The sequence below is a fragment of the Citrus sinensis genome, chromosome 2 (genome assembly GCF_022201045.2).
Source record: "Citrus sinensis cultivar Valencia sweet orange chromosome 2, DVS_A1.0, whole genome shotgun sequence".
Taxonomy (NCBI): Eukaryota; Viridiplantae; Streptophyta; class Magnoliopsida; order Sapindales; family Rutaceae; genus Citrus; species Citrus sinensis.
In genome coordinates, this window is record NC_068557.1 from 31,546,509 (window position 1) to 31,565,868 (window position 19,360).

Consider the following 19,360-nt stretch of genomic DNA (forward strand, 5'->3'; position numbering starts at 1 on the left):
GGTCCATATCACTTTATATGAGCTGGACTCGCTCATATGCTATCGATTATGTTGTCGAATTCTAGGGACATTGAGATTATTGTTATGCATGCGTGGTGATTTCCTTTTCCTACACTCCTGTTGCTGCAGACCCTAGTGCTGTTTGTGGCGCAGGATTGGAGCTTTTTGCTGCCGCCCATCCCTTGCCAAGTTTTGTGCCTTTCAATTGGTCCCACCCGCAAATCAAACTTTAAAAAAAAAAAATTTGATATACACCGGCAAATCAAGCTCGTTGTTCAGAAATCTTTCATTCTCAGTAGTCCCACGGTTTCCGCATCTTATGGATTTTTTTTCCTCTTCTAGAATTATATCCTTTGCGAGCACTTCATAACATTAAAGTGAGTTTGCTCTTCATGTACGTTATTCGATAAAGTTAAATTTCGAGACAGAAATCTTCCCGGTCTCCTCCACGATGAATATGCTCAATTGCCTTGTAGAAACTTTATAACCACCCTCAAAGGAAGTGGAAAGTAGACCTAAGACCCATTTACTAGGAACTTTACGCGTGTCCAATATTGTTTTCAAATAACTTTTTGTTTTCTAAATTCGTGCGGTAGATGACTATGGAAGCTTTTGGGAAAATGTAAATTTTATTCTTCGCTTTAAACAAGAAAAATAAATTATGAAGCTCCCAATGAACAACTTTTCTCCCTCATATCTCAGTTTTTAAAATTCATCTCTTAAAATAATAATAATAATAATAATAATAATAATACAATCCTCCCTCAAAATAATTTTTCCTCTTCTTGTTACATACATTATAATGTTCGATATTTTTATATATTAATGAAATCGAACTAAATTTGAAAATAAGATTTTCATTCGCATTTTAAATTCATGAAAATACCAGTAGACAAATAATATCGAATGCAATTAAAGAAGAATGAAAAAACAGAAACGACTTTCCTATTATTATTCCTGTGGTTACATCCACTTCGTAATTTCAGCACCCTAGAAAGCATCTTGAAATATGAAAGACATTCCGTTATTACTTTACCGATAAACCTAAACTAGAATCTAAAAGGCCTAAATTGCATCATCATCCTAATCAAAGTAAAAGGCCTAAATTGCATCATCATCCTAATCAAAGTAAACATGAATTGGAAATGAAACTCCTGAATCGCCAACTAGAATGGTGTGGCCACCGGATGGCAAAACAATTTGTGCAGAGGAGTCCACAATCTGCAAACTCTCGCAAACATTATACTTGAATTTAACCTTCTGACTTTCTCCTGCTGGTACAGAGACCCTTTGGAAGCCAATCACTTGCTTGATGGGGCTTGCAGCAAGTTCGTTTGGTGGTTGTGAGTACACTATGATCACTTCGCTGCCATCCCTCTTGCCTACATTCAGAACTTCAACTTCAAAGTCAAACTGATAGTCATGACATTTGAGGTCATCAACTATCATTGCAGGGCAGGGGGCCTGGTAGGCGCCGCTTGTGTAGTTGAGGTTGTGGCAATGATTAAACTTGCTCAATTTAATGTGGATTGCTCGCTTTGAGGTTTTCAAATTTGTGTAGTTGAACTTGGTGTAGCTGAGGCCATGTCCAAACGGGTACACAGTGGAGCCATTGAAGAATTTGTATGTACGACCTGGATAGCCCAAGCTGTCAATCGGTCTCAATTGCAAGGATGTCATTGGCAACTTTTGAGCATATTCTTCTTCATACCACGTAATTGGCAACCTTCCTCCTGCAGACAACCAGATAATTAAACAATCAATATTTGTTAGACATTTAATTATGGACATTGAGCTATGCAAAGATAATGCTAACCAGGATTGTGCTTTCCAAAGACAATATCTGCAATGGCACGTCCACCTTCTTCCCCAGGATAGCCAGCCCACAAGATGGCTTTGATTTTTGTATTATCCTTTGCAAAAGAGATGTCAACACCACCTGCAGACATTATTACAAGAATCACAGGACCTTCGGCTGCCTCAGTTACTTGGTTGATAAGCTGAGTTTGGTAACCAGGGAGTGTTAGGTTCTCTCTATCCAAGCTCTCAGCCTCAATTGTCATATCTAAGCCAGCGACAATTATGGTAGCATCAGCCTTCTTGGCAGCTCTCACGGCTGGGAATATCAAGCTCTCATTCTTGCACATAGCTTCACCGCAACCCATTGCATAGCTCACTTTCCCATATGCGGCAAAGCCATCAATAGGAGCCCTGTACCGACATGGAGCACCTGCATAATTTCCAAGCATGGCCGAGGTGGCATTGGCATGTGGCCCAACAACTGCTAAGTTCCTGAACTTGGAAGTGCTCAAAGGCAAAGTATCATTATCATTCTTCAAAAGAACTATGCCCTGTCTTGCTGCATCTGCGGCCAACTCAATGTGTTCATCAGCGCACACATCAGCCTTTCCAAGAGACTTATATTGTGGGTGTCCATCGAACCAACCTAATCTCATTAGCACAGTATAAAGATATTTTAATGACTTGTCAACATCTGCCTCCCTGACCTTCCCTTGTCGGAATGCAGATCCAGTGAAGTCGGGGTAATAATCACCGCAGTCCAAATCCAGACCTGCTTTTAGTGTTCTGGCAACGGCATCCTCTCTTGTGTCACCAAGAAATTTATGGTCATCTACCATCACTTCTATTGAGTCACAATCAGAGACTATATATCTGAAAGAAAACGGAAGTACAATATTTAATCAAGGTTTGAGTAACGTTTTAATTTCTGTATACACTCAATATGATTAGTTAGGTTCTAAAATATGAAAATATCATTATAATATCATTATACCCATGAAGATCCCATTCTCCTCTAACTGTTTGATTCAAAAGTTTTGGATCAGCACAAGTTGGAATGCCGTTGACACGGTTATAAGAGCACATAATGCTACTAGCATCGCCTTCCTTGACACACATTTCAAATGGTCGAAGGAATGTCTCCACCATATCTTGCTCAGTCACCTTCAAAAAAAATAATAATTAAAAAAAAGGAAAATATAAAAAGAAAACTATAATATATTGTATTGACAAATGGAAATTTTTATTTATTTTTTCTTATTGTACCCTGGCATCAAAATGGAAACGATCAACTCCTGACCAATTGTCAACATCATAGGCAGCATAATGCTTGCAACAAGAAGAAACTTTGAGAGGTCTAGAGTTGGGATCCGTATAGTTATCATGTCCCTCAACATCCTGTAAGCCTCTAACATAATTAGCAGCATACTTGCCAACAATAAATGGATCTTCACCGGGTGTCTCAGTGGCTCTTCCCCATCGAGGATCTCTCAGTACATTAATTGTTGGACTCCAAAATGTCAATCCAGCACGCCCTAGATTGTACATGGCTCTTGCTTCTGTCGAAACAGCCTGCAATAATTTGACCCAAAAAGAGAAAAAAAGAAAAAAGAATAATTACCAATGCATGTGCTGTCGCTATGCGTATTAATTAATATTCCTAGTAAAAAGCTTTTAAGAAAAACGGGAAAAAAAAAAAAAAACACTGAACATGAACTACTTGGCCAATGGTTTTCCACAATGACTCATTGAAAGACGCTGTTGTAAGAATGACTGTTGGAAAACTTGTTGCACCGGGGACGAGATCATCGAAATATGTTCCTGGACCCACATTGGAGACGCCATGAAGTGCTTCGGACCACCACTCATACTTAGGCAAACCCAATCTCTGCACTCCTTTACCATGGTTTCCTAATTGCAACACTTTTTCGTCTATGGTCATTCTGTCCACCAAATCCTTAACCCTAACAGGATAAGGAAGCGATGAATCGCAGAATGCAAATGATGATATTTCCAATCCCAGATCATCAAGCCTTTTTGGGTCGCATACATAAGTGAAGTTACTGCCTTTTGGAGTAGCATCGTCCTCACTTAATGTTGATGCATTGTTAACAACTGCTCTCCCATTAGCGCAAACATTAAGAAGAAGAATGGAGAGACTGATGCCGAGAAGAAAATTCAGAACTTTAGCCATTGTTTGAGTTACGATGGAGCTAGTGAATTGCATTGAAGTTCGAATGAGGTGTGTGCCTTTTATAGTTAATTATTTCCACTCATTTAATAAAAATAATATCCTTTTTTTCATATCTTTCTGTTGATCATTTAATGCTCATCATTATCCGCATAAGATTTTACTCTATCTCATTTATGATTATATGATTATATCCTCAATAGATTGTTTCAACCAAATCTTATTCATACAGTTAGCATAAAGATCCCTTCGTTTTCTCATTTAGCTAGCTTCTCATAATCAACACATTTTCATTGTTCATAATTCTTAATGATAATCAAATCCTCACACGTCAACATAAACTCCTCCTTTTTCTCATTTAGAATTTTATTAATGATTGATTATCAAAATATCAAATAACGTTAATGTTCATACAATCACTTTTTTCTTAATTAATCAGTCTCCCATTTCTATTCAATTTCGTCATATACAGTCTTAAATTTTGTTCATTGAAGAGATGTCCAAGTTCGGTAACACTGTCAAGTGATATTCCCAAGTCGCGGACCATTGGATGAATTAGACTTAAATAAGAATTGTATAAGTTGAGATAAAAGATTAGATAAGGACTATGACAATTTAGTGTGACGAGTTTGATTAATAATCGGATAACAATAATAATCTAAATAAGAGAAAATGATATATCATTAAAAAAGATTGATTTATTCGGAATATATTATTATTATTATTATTATTATTATTATTATTATTATTATTATTATTATTATTATTATTATGATGAAGATGATGATGATGATGATGATGTTACCTTGATAAAAATGACTATAATCAGAGAATTGATCTCGACCATGACGGATAACTAATAATAAACATGTGCCAATTTAGAGTCATTAAAGATCAGGTAATTCAGTTGGACTTGAGATTGAGAAAATGTTTGAAATATAATTTGGATCATTAAGCATATGAAATAAGAAATAACTTTTTTCTTGGCCACCCTGTCATTGTACAGGCCAGCGACCCAACTGATGATTATGTAAAGTAATTAATGAGAGCACTTAATTTATTTGTTAATTTTGCCAGCCAAACGAAGAATCGGTTGATTGCTCTTCTTATTTCGTAAGCGCAGTTGTACATTGCACATTAAAAATCACATAGTTAATTATCGTATCATTTATTACTATTATTTGTGTGAGAGAGATCTTGGTGCATGCAGTCTTGTAAATTAATTAATTAATTAGTTAAAAAAGACCTGAATAGGAAATGAAATTCCCTTATCACCGACAACAATGTTGTGCAAAACCAGACGGCTGATGCTGTTAGTGGCTTAATCAACGATTATTAAGCTCTTGCAAAAATTAAACGTGAATTTAATCTTCTCGTATTCTCCAGCGGCCACAAACACCCTTTGGAAGCCAATGACTTGATTGATATGAGTAGTAGCAATTCTTTCCGGTGGCTTTGAATAAACTATCACTGCTTCACTGCCGTCTACCTTGCCTGCGTTTTGAACTGCCATTTTAAATTCGAAAGCGTCATTGCACTTTAAATCGTCTGTCAAAACTGCTGAGCACTTGGAGCTGGAGGCGCCAATAGTGTACTTGATGTCACGGCAATGCTGACGTTTGTCTAATTTTATGTCGACTGGAAATGCGTAAAATGTTAGACTGTACTTGAACTGGGTGTAGCTTAAGCCATATCCAAACGGATGCACAGTTGAGCCCGTCAAAGAATTTGTATGTTCGACCAGGATACCCTTTGCTGTCTGCAGGCCTTAATGGCATCGATGACATAGGTAGCTTATTGACATAATCAGCCTTGTACCATGTTACAGGCAATCTTTCTCCTGAAATTGAAAGATTCATGTTTCATTAGTTATTTACACACGCACACAAATAGATTACTTGACAAACAAACTATTGATATATTAAAAAAGTAGAATAATGCTATTAATAATTAATGCTTAATTACCGGGATTTTATTTTCCAGAAACAACATCTGCAATGGCATGACCACCTTGCTCTCCACGACAGCCAGCCCACAAAATGGATTTGATTTTTGAATTGCTCTTAGCAAAGGAGATATCAACACCACCTGCAGACATGATCACAATAGTTACTGGACCTTTGGCAGCGTCGGCTACTTTGGTTGATAAGCTGAGTTTGGTAACCAGGAAGTGTTGGATTCTCTCTGTCCAAGCTCTCTGCCTCAATGGTCAAATCTAAGCCAGCAAAAATTATAGTAGCCTCGGCATTCTTTGCAACTTCTATGGCTTGATGCATGAAGCTGTTATTGTTGCAAGGAAAGCTGTAATTCAGGTTTCCCTATCAAGAGAAGCCTTCGAGAGGAGGGATGAATCCGCACAAAAAACCTATAGGGTGCATTTGGCACACTGTATTGTATTATGTTGTATTGTATTATTTTAATGTTGGTTTATTATATTATGTTGTATTGCTTTAGCACTGTATTATAATAATATTGTACAATGTTTGATGCTACACTGTACTATATTAATTTTTTTGTGATTAACTTAAATTATATATTTAGAGAATAATATTTATTAGTACCTAGAAAAATACAAAATATAGAAGTCTTAAATTTTACAAATTTAACATTTTTTTAGTATAAATATTAAAAAAATAAATTTTCCATAAAGATTGAAACTTATAGCCTTATAATTGACAACATAACATTTATTTTTCAGTATTTTCTAAATATCTAACATGCGAAATAAAGATCGAAGTAAATAATTCAATCAAATAATCTCTAAATAATATCATAACGTAATGATATTTATATTATTATTTTTATTAGTATTAATTTTAAATTAATATTATTTAAATTAATTCATATATAATATTTTTATTAGTTATATTAAATTTTTATATATTAATTACTACAATATTATTAAATAATGTAATATCAAGTTATATTCTTATTTTTGTATATTATTTAAGTACTTATTAATCAATTTTACATATTAATTATTATATAATTAAATAATATATTATTTAGTAATAGTTTTAATATAATAAAAATTAAAATATGAATAATAAATTATTAATTTATATTAATAATTATGATGTAAAAATAAAATAAAATAAAAATTAATATTATATTATATTAAAAAGTTATATTAATTATTATTATTAAAAAAACAAAAAAAAAGAAGCAAAAGCAAAAAGTTAATGCAGCAACTGGCGCGTTAGCTTTTCCCGACTCACAGTCGGGTTTAGCTAATGCGGCAATTAGCATACCCCCTTAATCTCTCGTAAAATTTTTCCAAACATGGTATTGGTACTAAGTTAATGTGAACAGTATTTTAATACCCCATAATTTCGTGTACCAAACACACCCATAATGCATAAGTAAGAGCAAATTCAAAGCCCATAATACATTTAATGTTCATCAAATTAAAGATTAATATTGGCTGTAAATAATATACCTGCATAATTACCAATCATGGCTGCTGTGGCATTGGCAGGAGGCCCAACCAATGCAAGTGTTTTGATCTTACCATTGTTCAAAGGCCGAGTGTTGTTATCATTTTTTCAAAGGAACCATTCCCTCTCTTGCTGCTTCTGCCGCTAATTCAATGTTTTTAGCAGAGCATACATCTTTCTTGCCGAGATAATTATGTTGAGGGCTACCATCAAACCAATCTAGCCTCATTAACAAAATATAAAGGTACTTCAATGATCAATGACAGTGAAATTGGTGTAGTAGTCGCCACAATCCAAATCCAGACCTAAAACATCAGCTTACATTAACGAATTTCATGATCAAGTTATGAATCCAATATATAGTCGATAAGGCACACATATAATAATAAGAGACAAATTAATTAATCTGCTTTTGGTGTTTGTGCTGCAGCATCCTCTTTTGTGTCATTGGGAAATTTCTGGTTATCAAATATAACTTCAATTGAATCAGAATCTGATACTATATATCTGGAAATTAAATGAATTCAATTGTTAATTAAAGAAAAGCAAAAAAAAAAAATTAAATCAGTGGTTATTGTATTAAATTAGCGGCTTGTCCCATTCCATTCATCTCTGGTGGTTTGTTTCAAGAGTCTAGGATCTGAACAAGTTGGAACGCCGTTGACTTGTTATAGGAGCACATAACACTGCAAAAATAGCCTTCTTTATCACATGTTTCGAATGGTACTTGGAGCGTCTCTGCCATATCTTGCTCTGGCACCTCTAAAAAATTGTGGAAAAAGGAAAAATAATTAATGGCATGCAAATCTACTAAATTTTTGTTCTTAAAGTTACTAACCCTTGCATCAAAACTCAAACGATCAACGCTCTGCCAATTCTCAACATCGTAGGCAGTGTAATGTTTGCAACAAGCAGAAACTTTAAGAGGTCTAGTACGTTCAAAATTCCGTAGCATTTTCTTGTCCGTCAACATCTTGTAGACCTCTAACAAAGTTAACAGCATATCCGCCCACAGTGAAAGGATCCTCGCCAGCTGTCTCCTGTCTCCAGTGTTCTTCCCTATCTAGGATCAGTTAATTATAATGTTAATGTTTGGACTCCAAAATGTTAATCCAGCGTGTCCTATCTAGGATCAGTTAATTATAATGTTAATGTTTGGACTCCAAAATGTTAATCCAGCTGTCTCCTGTCTCCAGTTAATTTTGCATTGCTCTTGCTTCTGTTGAGACAGCCTAAGCCAATAATTAATATGAAATTTAATTTTGTTATAGTAATGCAAAAGGAAAAATTACAATAATATATATATATATATATATACACACACACACCGGTTGCTCATTTAACTACCCGGCCAATCCTTTTCCACAATGACTCATTGAATGAAGCTGTTGTGACGATGACCATCGGAAAACTTGTTGCACCAGGAACTAATTGGTAGAAACATGAGCCAAGAGGAGTGTTTTTCTTGCGACCAATATTGGACACGCCGCGAAGTGCCTCAGAACACCACCATAAACATGCAGCCCCAGCCGCGGTACCACATAAGCAAGATCTCCTAGCTGCCGCAATTTTTCATCTAGTGTCATTCTGTATATCAAATCCTTCGCCCTAATAGGAAAAGCAAGTGATACATCACAGAAGACAAAGTCCGAAATTTTCAACTGAATAGCTGCAAATCTTTTGGGATCACGCACATAGGCGGTGAAGCTATTTTTGCTACTTGTTGCGGGTTTAGTGCTAGCTGCTGCATTGAAACAAGTAACGAGAATAACAATGGATATAGTACTGATACATAAAAGGAAACCTGTAAGGTTTATCATGGCTTTGTAGAAGAAGCTCTTGACAACAATTTAATTGCCATGAGTGTTTTTAAATAAAAGTAACAATTAATGGTGAGCCACAGTGTATTTTCAGCTGCATAATAACTTAATTTATATAGAAAATGCAAGATATAAAAGGAAGAAACGAGTCACACACACTTTGATCTTATCTACTATTAACAAAGAAATAACTCTTCCATTAATTATATGACCTCGTAATCGGACTTTTTCTGAATGTGTTGCAAATACAGCATTGAAAATTATCATATAATATCACCTAATTGTTACACTAGATAAGTTGATTAAAGGAATATGTACGTAATTACATAAGTTAATTGTGTTGGTTGGCTATGTGCCATCGGCGTGTAGATGTGCAGCGACAAGGAGCGATATTAAAATTGTGTTTTTGAAACTTTTGTCAAAATTTTGTGTGTGGTGTATATATGTATGTATGTAGGCACGCACGCACGCACACACACACGCACATATTTAATTTGAACTCATGCATCCATTCAAGTTTGAACATAAACTTGAGTTTTAGGAATGCTGCACTTATCGTTGAAGCATGATCTTGACTTTTAACAAAAGAATATTTATAAACACAAAATTTTAATTTTAAAGTTAAAATTTTAACCTTAATTGATTGAATTAACAATTTTGTGTTTAAGAATAATCTTATTTCATTGTTGTTTGTTTCTTTTTTACATGAAGCACACTAAAAATAAATAAATAATAACTTGTAGGTAGAGATGATTGAGATGATTTTTATTTTCAAAATTTGAATGAGTCTGAACTTTCTAAATATATATATTTAAACGGATTTGAATATAAATATTTGAATGTCAATGTTGTGGAAGCGTGTGGTTGAGCAATTACTAATTTTATGGCGACTGTGACTTTTGGAGAAATATAACTGTGACAAATACATGCAAAGAAAATATGACACAATAATTTACGTGGTTCGGCGTAAAGTTTACGTCCACGGACAATGACTGGAAGATAATTTTATTAACAAATAAAAATTTACAAAATTGGAAAAACTCTCAACAGACAAAACCCTAATACACCCAAATAGAACCTCACTAAAACACTCAAATGTAAGCTCTGTCAAATTTCTCAAATTGCTTCACTTGTAATTACTCTCAATTCTCTCAATGCCTTACTCTTTTGAGATGAAGCTCAATTTATAGTGTATGTGTAACCTTGAGTTTCAACAAGACAAGTCGCTATCCTTGAAATTTGCCATCAGATGGAACTTGCATTGCATGCATTAAAGTCATGCATACTTTGTCAGCAATTGCATGTGCAATTTGCCGCCACTTTCAACTTTCAACAACGCTAAAATTGTCAAACAATTTCACTATCATCTTCACGCTCAAATAGTTGGCAATTTGTCTTTAATAAATTTCCATATTTAAGTCAAAATTTCAACAAGCATGTTTGTTTTTCTTTTTTAATAACCGATTATAAATGACATCTTATTTATTTTTATAAATAAAAAATATCTTAAATATGTTTATTTGGAATTATTTATAGTCTTACAAATCAAAACAGAAAAAAGAGATTACACTTTATAGTTTAGGGAAAAATATATATTTTATAAAGACATTTTTGGATTATAATATTTACTTCTCATTCACACATTTTTTCATTCAAATAAATATAAAATAAATTTATTTTTTCTATTTAGATAAAAATATCTGAAAATTAGATATAAGTTACAAAAAAAAAGTAAATTTAAAAAAAAAAAAAATTCAGACTTGAGACACTTAACAAACAAGCCTGTAGTCTCGTTGCCATTCAATAATTTTCTTTTTAATCTTCAAAAAATAATCATTTAACATAAGAGTTGATTGTAGTTTTGGTTAAAAAATGTGGACATCTGATAATTTTCAGTTGAACATTATCTCTCGTTGTGGTAAATAAATAAAACTTTATAAACCTTAACTATAGCTGAGCTATCTAGACTAATCCAACATCATAGGAGATGAAGACTATAAAATCAAATTTGAACAGAGATGGAATTAGAATAGAGGAAAATAGTGGGAAATCGTCCACTCAATTTATTTACTTAAATAATTAAATAATAAAGGAATTGACAAATCCTTTTGAACAATGGAATTAATATTTTTTAATAAATTAAGTTGACTTGAAGGGGAAATGAAACTGCACCATCGCCAAGTAAAATGGTATGCGCACCCGCTGCTAGAATACTATTTGCAGCAAAGTCGATGATTCTTAAGCTGTCGCAAACATTCAAGGTGAAATTAACCTTGGCACTTTGCCCTGCCGCTACATAAACTCTTTGGAAACCAATCAGTTGCTTGATAGGTGTACCCGCAATTCCTGGAAGTTTTGAGTAAACCATCACTACTTCACTGCCATCCACTTTACCAACATTTTGAACTTCGATTTCAAATGTGAAATAATTATCGTTGCACTTTAAGTCGGCCGTTTGAACTGCAGGGCATTGGGGCTTGGTGGCGCCATTTGTGTAGTTTAGGTCACGGCAGACTTGAAATTTATCCAACTTCACGTCAATTGATTTGTTGGAAAAGGCTAGATTGTACTTGAACAGGGTGTAGCTTAGGCCATATCCAAATGGGTACACGACTGGACCATCGAAGAATTTATACGTTCGTCCTGGTAATTTGTCAACAGACCTCAGTGGCATGGATGTGAATGGAATCTTGTCGACATAATTACCCTCGTACCATGTAAGAGGCAATTTTCCTCCTGAAAAAGTGGAGAAAAACAAAGTTAACTATTATTCGTCGCATATATGAAACTTGTGTCCATTTTCCTTATAGGAGGAAAGAGACAAAAAGCTTACCGGGGTTATATTTTCCGAAGACAATATCAGCAATGGCACGACCGCCTTCCTCTCCAGGATAGCCAGCCCACAAAATGGACTTGATTTTTGGATTGTTTTTAGCAAAGGAGATATCAACACCACCCGCACACATCAATACAAGAATAACAGGACCTTTGGCAGCGTCGGCGACCTGGTTAATAAGTTGAGTTTGGAAACCTGGAAGATAGAGATCATTTCTATCAAGTGCCTCGGCCTCAATAGACAAGTCCAAGCCTGTGACGATTATTGTAGCATCAGCATTCTTTGCGGCATCCGTGGCTTGGGATATCATGCTGTCGTTCTTGCAAGCAATGTCAGCACATCCGACTGCGTAATTCACATTTCCATATGTTGAAAGGCCAGTCATAGGAGAGATGTATCGACATGGAATCCCCTCGTAGTTTCCGATCATGGCTTTCGTTGCATTGGCATGAGGCCCAACCACGGCTAAGGTTTTGATGGTGGCATTATGAAAAGGAAGTGTCCCGTTATCATTCTTCAAAAGAACAATTCCTTGTGCTGCTGCTTCTGCCGCTAATTCAATGTGTTGAGGATTGCATATATCATTCTTTCCAAGAGATTTATATTGAGGGCTTCCATCAAAATACCCTAATCTCATTAGCACAACATAGAGAAACCTCAGTGACCTATCTATGTCCGTCTCTCTGACCTTCCCCTGCTGCACTGCACCAACAGTGAAATTGGTGTAGTAGTCCCCGCAGTCCAAATCCAATCCTAAGTTAACATACACAAAACCATGAAATGTATTTTAATAATATTAAATCCAATGGAAGCAATCTACTTCACAATTATTATTATTAGGCAGTTAGGGCACATAAATGACTAACCTGCTTTTAGTACACGGGCAACAGCTTCTTCTTTGGTGTCGTTAAGGAATTTGTGGCTTTCAACTATAGTTTGGATTGAATCACAATCTGAGACAATATACCTGAAAGAAATTCCAATTAACATGTTGATTAATAGTGGTTAATATTTTCAAAATAACCAAATGAGATTATGATTCCAAGTGTATAATAAATTAATTGTACCCATGAAGATTCCAATCTCCTCTGATAGTCTGATTCAAAAGTTTAGAATCAGCACAAGTAGGTATGCCGTTAACGCGGTTATAAGAGCACATAACACTGCTGGCATCGCCTTCTCTAACACACCTTTCGAACGGTAGATTGAATGTCTCGATCATGTCTTGCTCAGTCACCTTCATACATATTGTAGTAATTAGAATATTAAAGAAACATATATAATAAACTTGAGCTTAATAATGAACGAGTATTTGTTATATATAAAATTACCCTCGACGAAGTTATTAATTTACCTTAGAATCAAAATGGAAACGATCAACTCCTTTCCAATTGTCAAGGTCGTAGGCAGCATAGTGCTTGCAACAGGCAGAAACTTTAAGAGGTCTGGTGGACAAATCGGCAGTGTTCTCCTGTCCCTCAACATCCTGTAGGCCTCTAACATAGTTTACAGAGTACCTTCCAACAACAAAAGGATCTTCACCGGGTGTCTCCATTACTCTACCCCATCTTGGATCCCTCACTACGTTGATGTTTGGACTCCAGAATGTCAATCCAGCATTCCCCAGATTGTGCATAGCTCTTGCTTCTGTCGACACTGTCTGGCCAATCTTCTTCCATAATGACTCGTTGAACGAGGCTGTTGTGAGAATAACAGTTGGAAAACTTGTAGCGCCAGGAACTTCACTGTCAAAATGTGTGCCTGGAGGAGTGTTTGTTCTGCGACCAATATAGGAGACGCCGTGAAGTGCCTCGGACCACCATTCGTACAGGGGAAGTCCCAATCTAGGCACGCCATAAGCAAGATCTCCGAGCTGCTGCACTTTTTCAGCCAGAGTCATTCTGTCCACCAAATCCTTCGCCCTAACTGGGTAAGGAAGCTTTGCATCGCAAAATGCAAAGTCCGACAATTTCAATTTAAGTTCGGCAAACCTTTCAGGGTCACACACGTAAGTGAAAGTTTTGTTATCGGGTCCTGCGTTAGTAGAAATTACAAGAAATGAAACGCATATGCTAAAACATAATATGAAATTTGAAATTCTTGCCATGACCTTGTACGTGAAAGAAATTAAGAAGCCAGTATATAATCAACTTGATTTTTGTAAGTGATGATGACAATTTATTCGTCCAGTGTGCCATTTTATAAGTAATTTCTACGTGCCTGATTTATCGTCTTATGTTCATAACTTGTAGTTGTAAACCGCAAATTTTTTGAAATTAGTTGTTTTTACAGCAACACATATCCTAGATTACCAGTCTTACCAGATTGATGTTATGACAACCATCACTTGGTTTTGGTCATTGAGTAAGGTACAGCTGTTAATTTCGATCAATAATATCTATATTATTATCCAATCCAACTGAAATCATACCTAAATACACACAATAGCTGTTACTCAATTGACTATTTTAAAAAAAAGTACAAAGTTACAACTTGGACTTAATAGGATTGGTTTTAGAAAATGAAATTGTAATAATAACAAATTAATATTATTTTTTATTAAGTATGACCAAGTTATTGACGCTCGAAATAATAACGACGGTTTGAATCCCCCCCCTCTTTTCTTTTTTGGATGATGGTTGAAGAATTCCAATTTTTCGGAGCTGAAATCCAGTTCATAAGATTCAGGCCTCAGGACAGTGCTATTTTTATTTTACTTTGAAAAAGATAAATTGGTTATAATTAGAACTATAATTAATTTTTTTTCAAATATTTAATCAACTAATTGTAATTTAATCTAATTAGCCAACAAACCGTGGTTGGCTAAGTCGGGACTTCTTCTTGTGGATATTAATTATCATATTTTCTGCGTTAAGCTTATAGTGGGCATCATATTTTGGATTTTGGGGTCTTATTTCTGCTGGGCTTGCACACTTTCATTATATATATATATATGTCAAAAAAGTTGTAATTTAATTAAATAAAAATTTATAAAGAACTTATGTAATGTAGAGAAGTTTTAGAATATTAGAGATAACATGTAAGTCATATAATAAATAAATGATGTTATAACATGTCAGTCATATAATAAATAAATGATGTTATACGTATATATTAATTTTTAATTATCATTATATAATTATTATATTAAATTTAATTATACGTGTCGTACATACTTTAATTAGTTCCATTACCTTCAATATATTTTAGAATTTTTGTAATTGTACTTTAATTAGTTCCATTACCTTCAATATATTTTAGAATTTTTGTAATTGTCGATGAGCTTGAAGCATAACATAAAAGAAAAGATTGAACTTAAAAACTTGTGTTATCAAAGCTAAATAAAAATCTGGGATTTCTGAACGCGAGAGGGTTACAACAATAATTAACCCGACCCCAAACATAAACGAACACTGAGTTCTTTATTTATTATTAGCTCTACAAAGATTATTTTGATGAGAAATAGAAGAAGCAAGAGATGGCATCAACATCCATTTATTATTAACTCCAGCAATAAGAAGCAAAATCCTTCAGCAGCCTTCTAATGATTCAAGTTGAGTTGAAGGGGAAATGAAACTCCACCCACGCCCTCGCCGACTAAAATGGTATGAGCCCCAGATGCTAGAAGACTATTTGCAGCATTGTCAACGATTTTTAAGCTCTTGCAAGCATTCATCGTGAAACCAACCTTGGCGCTTTGCCCAGCCGCAATAAAAACTCTTTCGTAACCTATTACTTGCTTGATATGAGTACCCGCAATTCCTGGAGGCTTTGAGTAAACCATTACTACTTCACTGCCATCCATTTTACCAATATTTTCAACTTCTATTTGAAAAGTAAACTTATAATCCTTACACTTTACGTCGTCTATTAGAATTGCTGCGCATGGGGGCTTGTTGGTGCCAACTGTGTAGTTTATGTCACGGCATTGTTGATCTTTATCCAATTTGATGTCCACTGACTTGGGCGAAGACGCCACCTTGTATTTGAACTGAGTGTAGCTTAAGCCATAGCCAAACGGATACACTACTGGACCATCGAAGAATTTATATGTTCTTCCTGGGAAGTTGTTAACAGGCCTCAATGGCATGGATGTGTATGGAATCTTGACATAATTAGCCTCGTACCATGTAATAGGCAACCTCCCTCCTGAAAGTTAAATTTGGGAAACATATTAATTAATTGTTGTAGAAATTTAAATTGGAGATATATCTCAATATTCCTCCATCAATTAATACATATAATACGATCCATTTGCTTACCTGGATTGTATTTTCCAAATATAACATCTGCAATAGCACGGCCACCTTCCTCTCCAGGATAGCCAACCCACAAAATTGATTTGATTTTTGGATTATTTTTAGCAAAGTTGATGTCGACAGCACCTGCACTCATGATTACAAGAGTAACGGGACCTTTGGCAGCGTCAGCGACCTTATTGATAAGTTCAGTTTGAAAACCGGGAAGGAGGAGATCAACTCTATCCTTTCCCTCTGCTTCAACAGACAAATCCAAGCCAGCTACTATGACAGTGGCATCTGCATTCTTTGCTGCATCTATAGCTGCGGGTATCATACTGTTGTTTTGGCAAACAATGTCTGCACATCCTGGTGCGTAATTAATCACTTTGCTATATGCGTAAAAGCCATCCATCGGAGAAGTGTACCGGCATGGAGTACCTGCTCGCGCGCATGCAGTAATTTATCAATTTAATTATTTATAGAGAGGGGAGGGAGTGTTCAAGTTATAGAATATAGCTAAGCATACATACCCTCATAGTTTCCAATCATGGCCTTGGTTGCATTGGCATGCGGCCCAACTAGTGCTAGTGTCTTGATGTTACCAGTGTTCAAAGGAAGAGCCCCATTATCATTCTTCAAAAGAACAATTCCTTGTCTCGCCGCTTCCGCTGCCAGCTCAATGTGTTGAGGATTGCATATATTATTCTTACCGAGGTTTTTATACTGAGGGCTTCCATCAAAATAACCTAATCTCATTAGCACAATATAGAGAAACCTCAATGACGTGTCTATATCTGCCTCTGCGATCTTCCCTTGCTGCACTGCACCCATGGTGAAATTGGTGTAGTAATCCCCGCAGTCCAAATCCAAACCTAAATTCACCATATTCCAAAGAAGCAATTACTATGTATATATTAACTATATGTCAATGGGGAAGCGTGCGCAAGGCGCATAAAAGAAAAAGACTAACCTGCTTTTAATACGCGGGCAACAGCATCTTCTTTGGTGTCGTTAAGAAATTTGTGGCTTTCAACTATAGTTTGGATTGAATCACAATCTGAGACAATGTATCTGAAAAAAATACGTATATATATTTACATAGTAAATTAGTCAAAGATACAAAATTAATAAACATGTAATTAATTAATTAATTTTTTTGTTAAAGTATAACGGAGAATGGATACCCATGAAAATTCCAATCTCCTCGGATGGTCTGATTCAAAAGTTTGGGGTCAGCACAAGTGGGTATGCCATTAACACGGTTATAAGAGCACATGACACTACTGACATCGCCTTCATTAACACACATTTCGAAGGGAAGAATAAAAGTTTCTTGCATATCTTGCTCAGTGACCCTTGAATCAAAATGGAAGCGGTCATTTCCCTCCCAGTTGTCAAGATCGTAGGCAGCATAGTGCTTGCAGCATGCAGATATTTTGAGAGGTCTACTGTCCGAATCTCTATGGTATTCAACACCCTCAACATCTTGTAGGCCTCTAACATAATTTATAGCATATCTGCCGACAACATAAGGATCTTCACCCGGCGTCTCCAGCACTCTTCCCCATCTAGGATCCCTCACTACGTTTATGTTTGGACTCCAAAATGTCAATCCAGCATTCCCCAAATTGTACATGGCTCTGGCTTCTGTTGAAACAGTCTGTATTTATATAATACGACAATTAATTAGCTAGTGCATGTTCCGCAAGTATACATGCAACTATACATACATACTTAAAGCCACTTGGTGCTTAACTGCTCATTAATTAATTGCATGCCGGGCCACATAGATAATTAATTAATTGATTACGTACCTGACCAATCTTTTTCCACAATGACTCATTGAACGAAGCTGTAGTGAGAATAACAGTTGGAAAACTTGTAGCGCCAGGAACTTCACTGTCAAAATGTGTGCCTGGAGGAGAGTTTGTTCTACGACCAATAAAGGAGACGCCGTGAAGTGCCTCAGACCACCACTCATACAGGGGCAGTCCCAATCTAGGGACGCCGTAAGCAAGATCTCCCATTTGTTGCACTTTTTCAGGTAATGTCATCCTCTCCACCAAATCCTTGGCTCTTTCAGGATACGGAAGCTTTGCATCACAGTAGGGAAAGTCCGACAGCTTCACTTTAATTGATTCGAACCTCGCTGGGTCACATATATAGGTGAAGGGAGTTTTTTTTATTCCAGTAATTGGCTGAGGTTGAGCATCGCTACCAATTTCAATGCAAGTGATGCATATTATTATCATAAAACTGACTGTTACAACTTTGGACGACATGGCTTTAATCTGTATGAGAAAGATCTAGCTAGAGTAGGCAACTAGTTACTTTCCTAATCAAGTAGCGTGGATATATTGTGTTGTATGCTGTGTGTCTTTTCTTTTCATGACTGACTTACTTTGCATGCATCCTTTAAATAAGCGTTTCATGTTCGCCGATTGTTCGCCACCTGCAGTTAATTTAAACCATTCAATTCTCTTACCACGAAACATTTTGTTCATAATGAATCTGATCACAAGAGTAGAACTAGGACAACCGTGATTTTGCGTCCGATCATTTGGGATGAATGGGTAAAACCATGAGAAATGGTTGTGTTTCAAATTCAAACTTCCTAATATATTGCAGTTTTATAAATAATTACGACGTATTCTCACCTCTGATGAGTTGATTGTTGGAAATCATTTGATAATTATTTGTAATCATGCCTCTAAAATCAATATCAATGATTTGATTATTCACTCTATTCGTTGATCATTTGTGAACCTAATTCACAAATCAAGCAACCCTACTTGTCGCAAAACTGAGTAATTCACTTTGGTATGTAAATAATTATATAGAACCATAAACACTTGTTTATAGACTAATTAGTGTGGTAAGTATTTATGATTCGTTGATCAAAATATAAAAATAAAAATAAAAGTATGTGGTTCTTTTCATATTTTTAATTAATTTATCAAATGATAATATATCTACAACAATATTATTTGTACAAAATATTTATGGTTATGTCTTTAGTAGTTGTACATTTATAG

At 35.4% G+C, this 19,360-nt stretch overlaps 3 protein-coding genes and 1 pseudogene across 3 annotated transcripts; all 4 read right to left on the reverse strand.

Annotated features, from left to right (window-relative positions):
* Window positions 1–1,106: 1,106 nt before the first annotated feature.
* Window positions 1,107–4,037, reverse strand: LOC102616347 (probable beta-D-xylosidase 5). The gene is made up of 5 exons (XM_006468132.2): window positions 3,521–4,037; window positions 3,067–3,372; window positions 2,795–2,964; window positions 1,817–2,673; window positions 1,107–1,733 (listed from the first exon to the last, which is right to left on the reverse strand). The coding sequence occupies exons 1-5, from the start codon at window positions 4,025–4,027 to the stop codon at window positions 1,120–1,122; spliced, it is 2,454 nt and encodes an 817-aa protein (XP_006468195.2). The 5' UTR covers window positions 4,028–4,037; the 3' UTR covers window positions 1,107–1,119.
* Window positions 4,038–5,312: 1,275 nt separating this feature from the next.
* LOC102616064 (beta-xylosidase/alpha-L-arabinofuranosidase 1-like) lies at window positions 5,313–9,248 on the reverse strand (annotated as a pseudogene).
* Window positions 9,249–11,379: 2,131 nt separating this feature from the next.
* Window positions 11,380–14,191, reverse strand: LOC102615762 (probable beta-D-xylosidase 2). Its single transcript, XM_006468131.3, has 5 exons — window positions 13,439–14,191; window positions 13,152–13,321; window positions 12,951–13,051; window positions 12,082–12,837; window positions 11,380–11,984 (listed from the first exon to the last, which is right to left on the reverse strand). Exons 1-5 carry the CDS (start codon window positions 14,189–14,191, stop codon window positions 11,380–11,382), a joined length of 2,385 nt encoding a protein of 794 aa, XP_006468194.1.
* A 2,041-nt stretch (window positions 14,192–16,232) lies between these two features.
* Window positions 16,233–18,596, reverse strand: LOC102615459 (probable beta-D-xylosidase 5). The gene is made up of 5 exons (XM_052435434.1): window positions 18,140–18,596; window positions 17,510–17,985; window positions 17,296–17,396; window positions 16,856–17,197; window positions 16,233–16,763 (listed from the first exon to the last, which is right to left on the reverse strand). The coding sequence occupies exons 1-5, from the start codon at window positions 18,575–18,577 to the stop codon at window positions 16,312–16,314; spliced, it is 1,809 nt and encodes a 602-aa protein (XP_052291394.1). The 5' UTR covers window positions 18,578–18,596; the 3' UTR covers window positions 16,233–16,311.
* Between the last annotated feature and the right edge of the window lie 764 nt (window positions 18,597–19,360).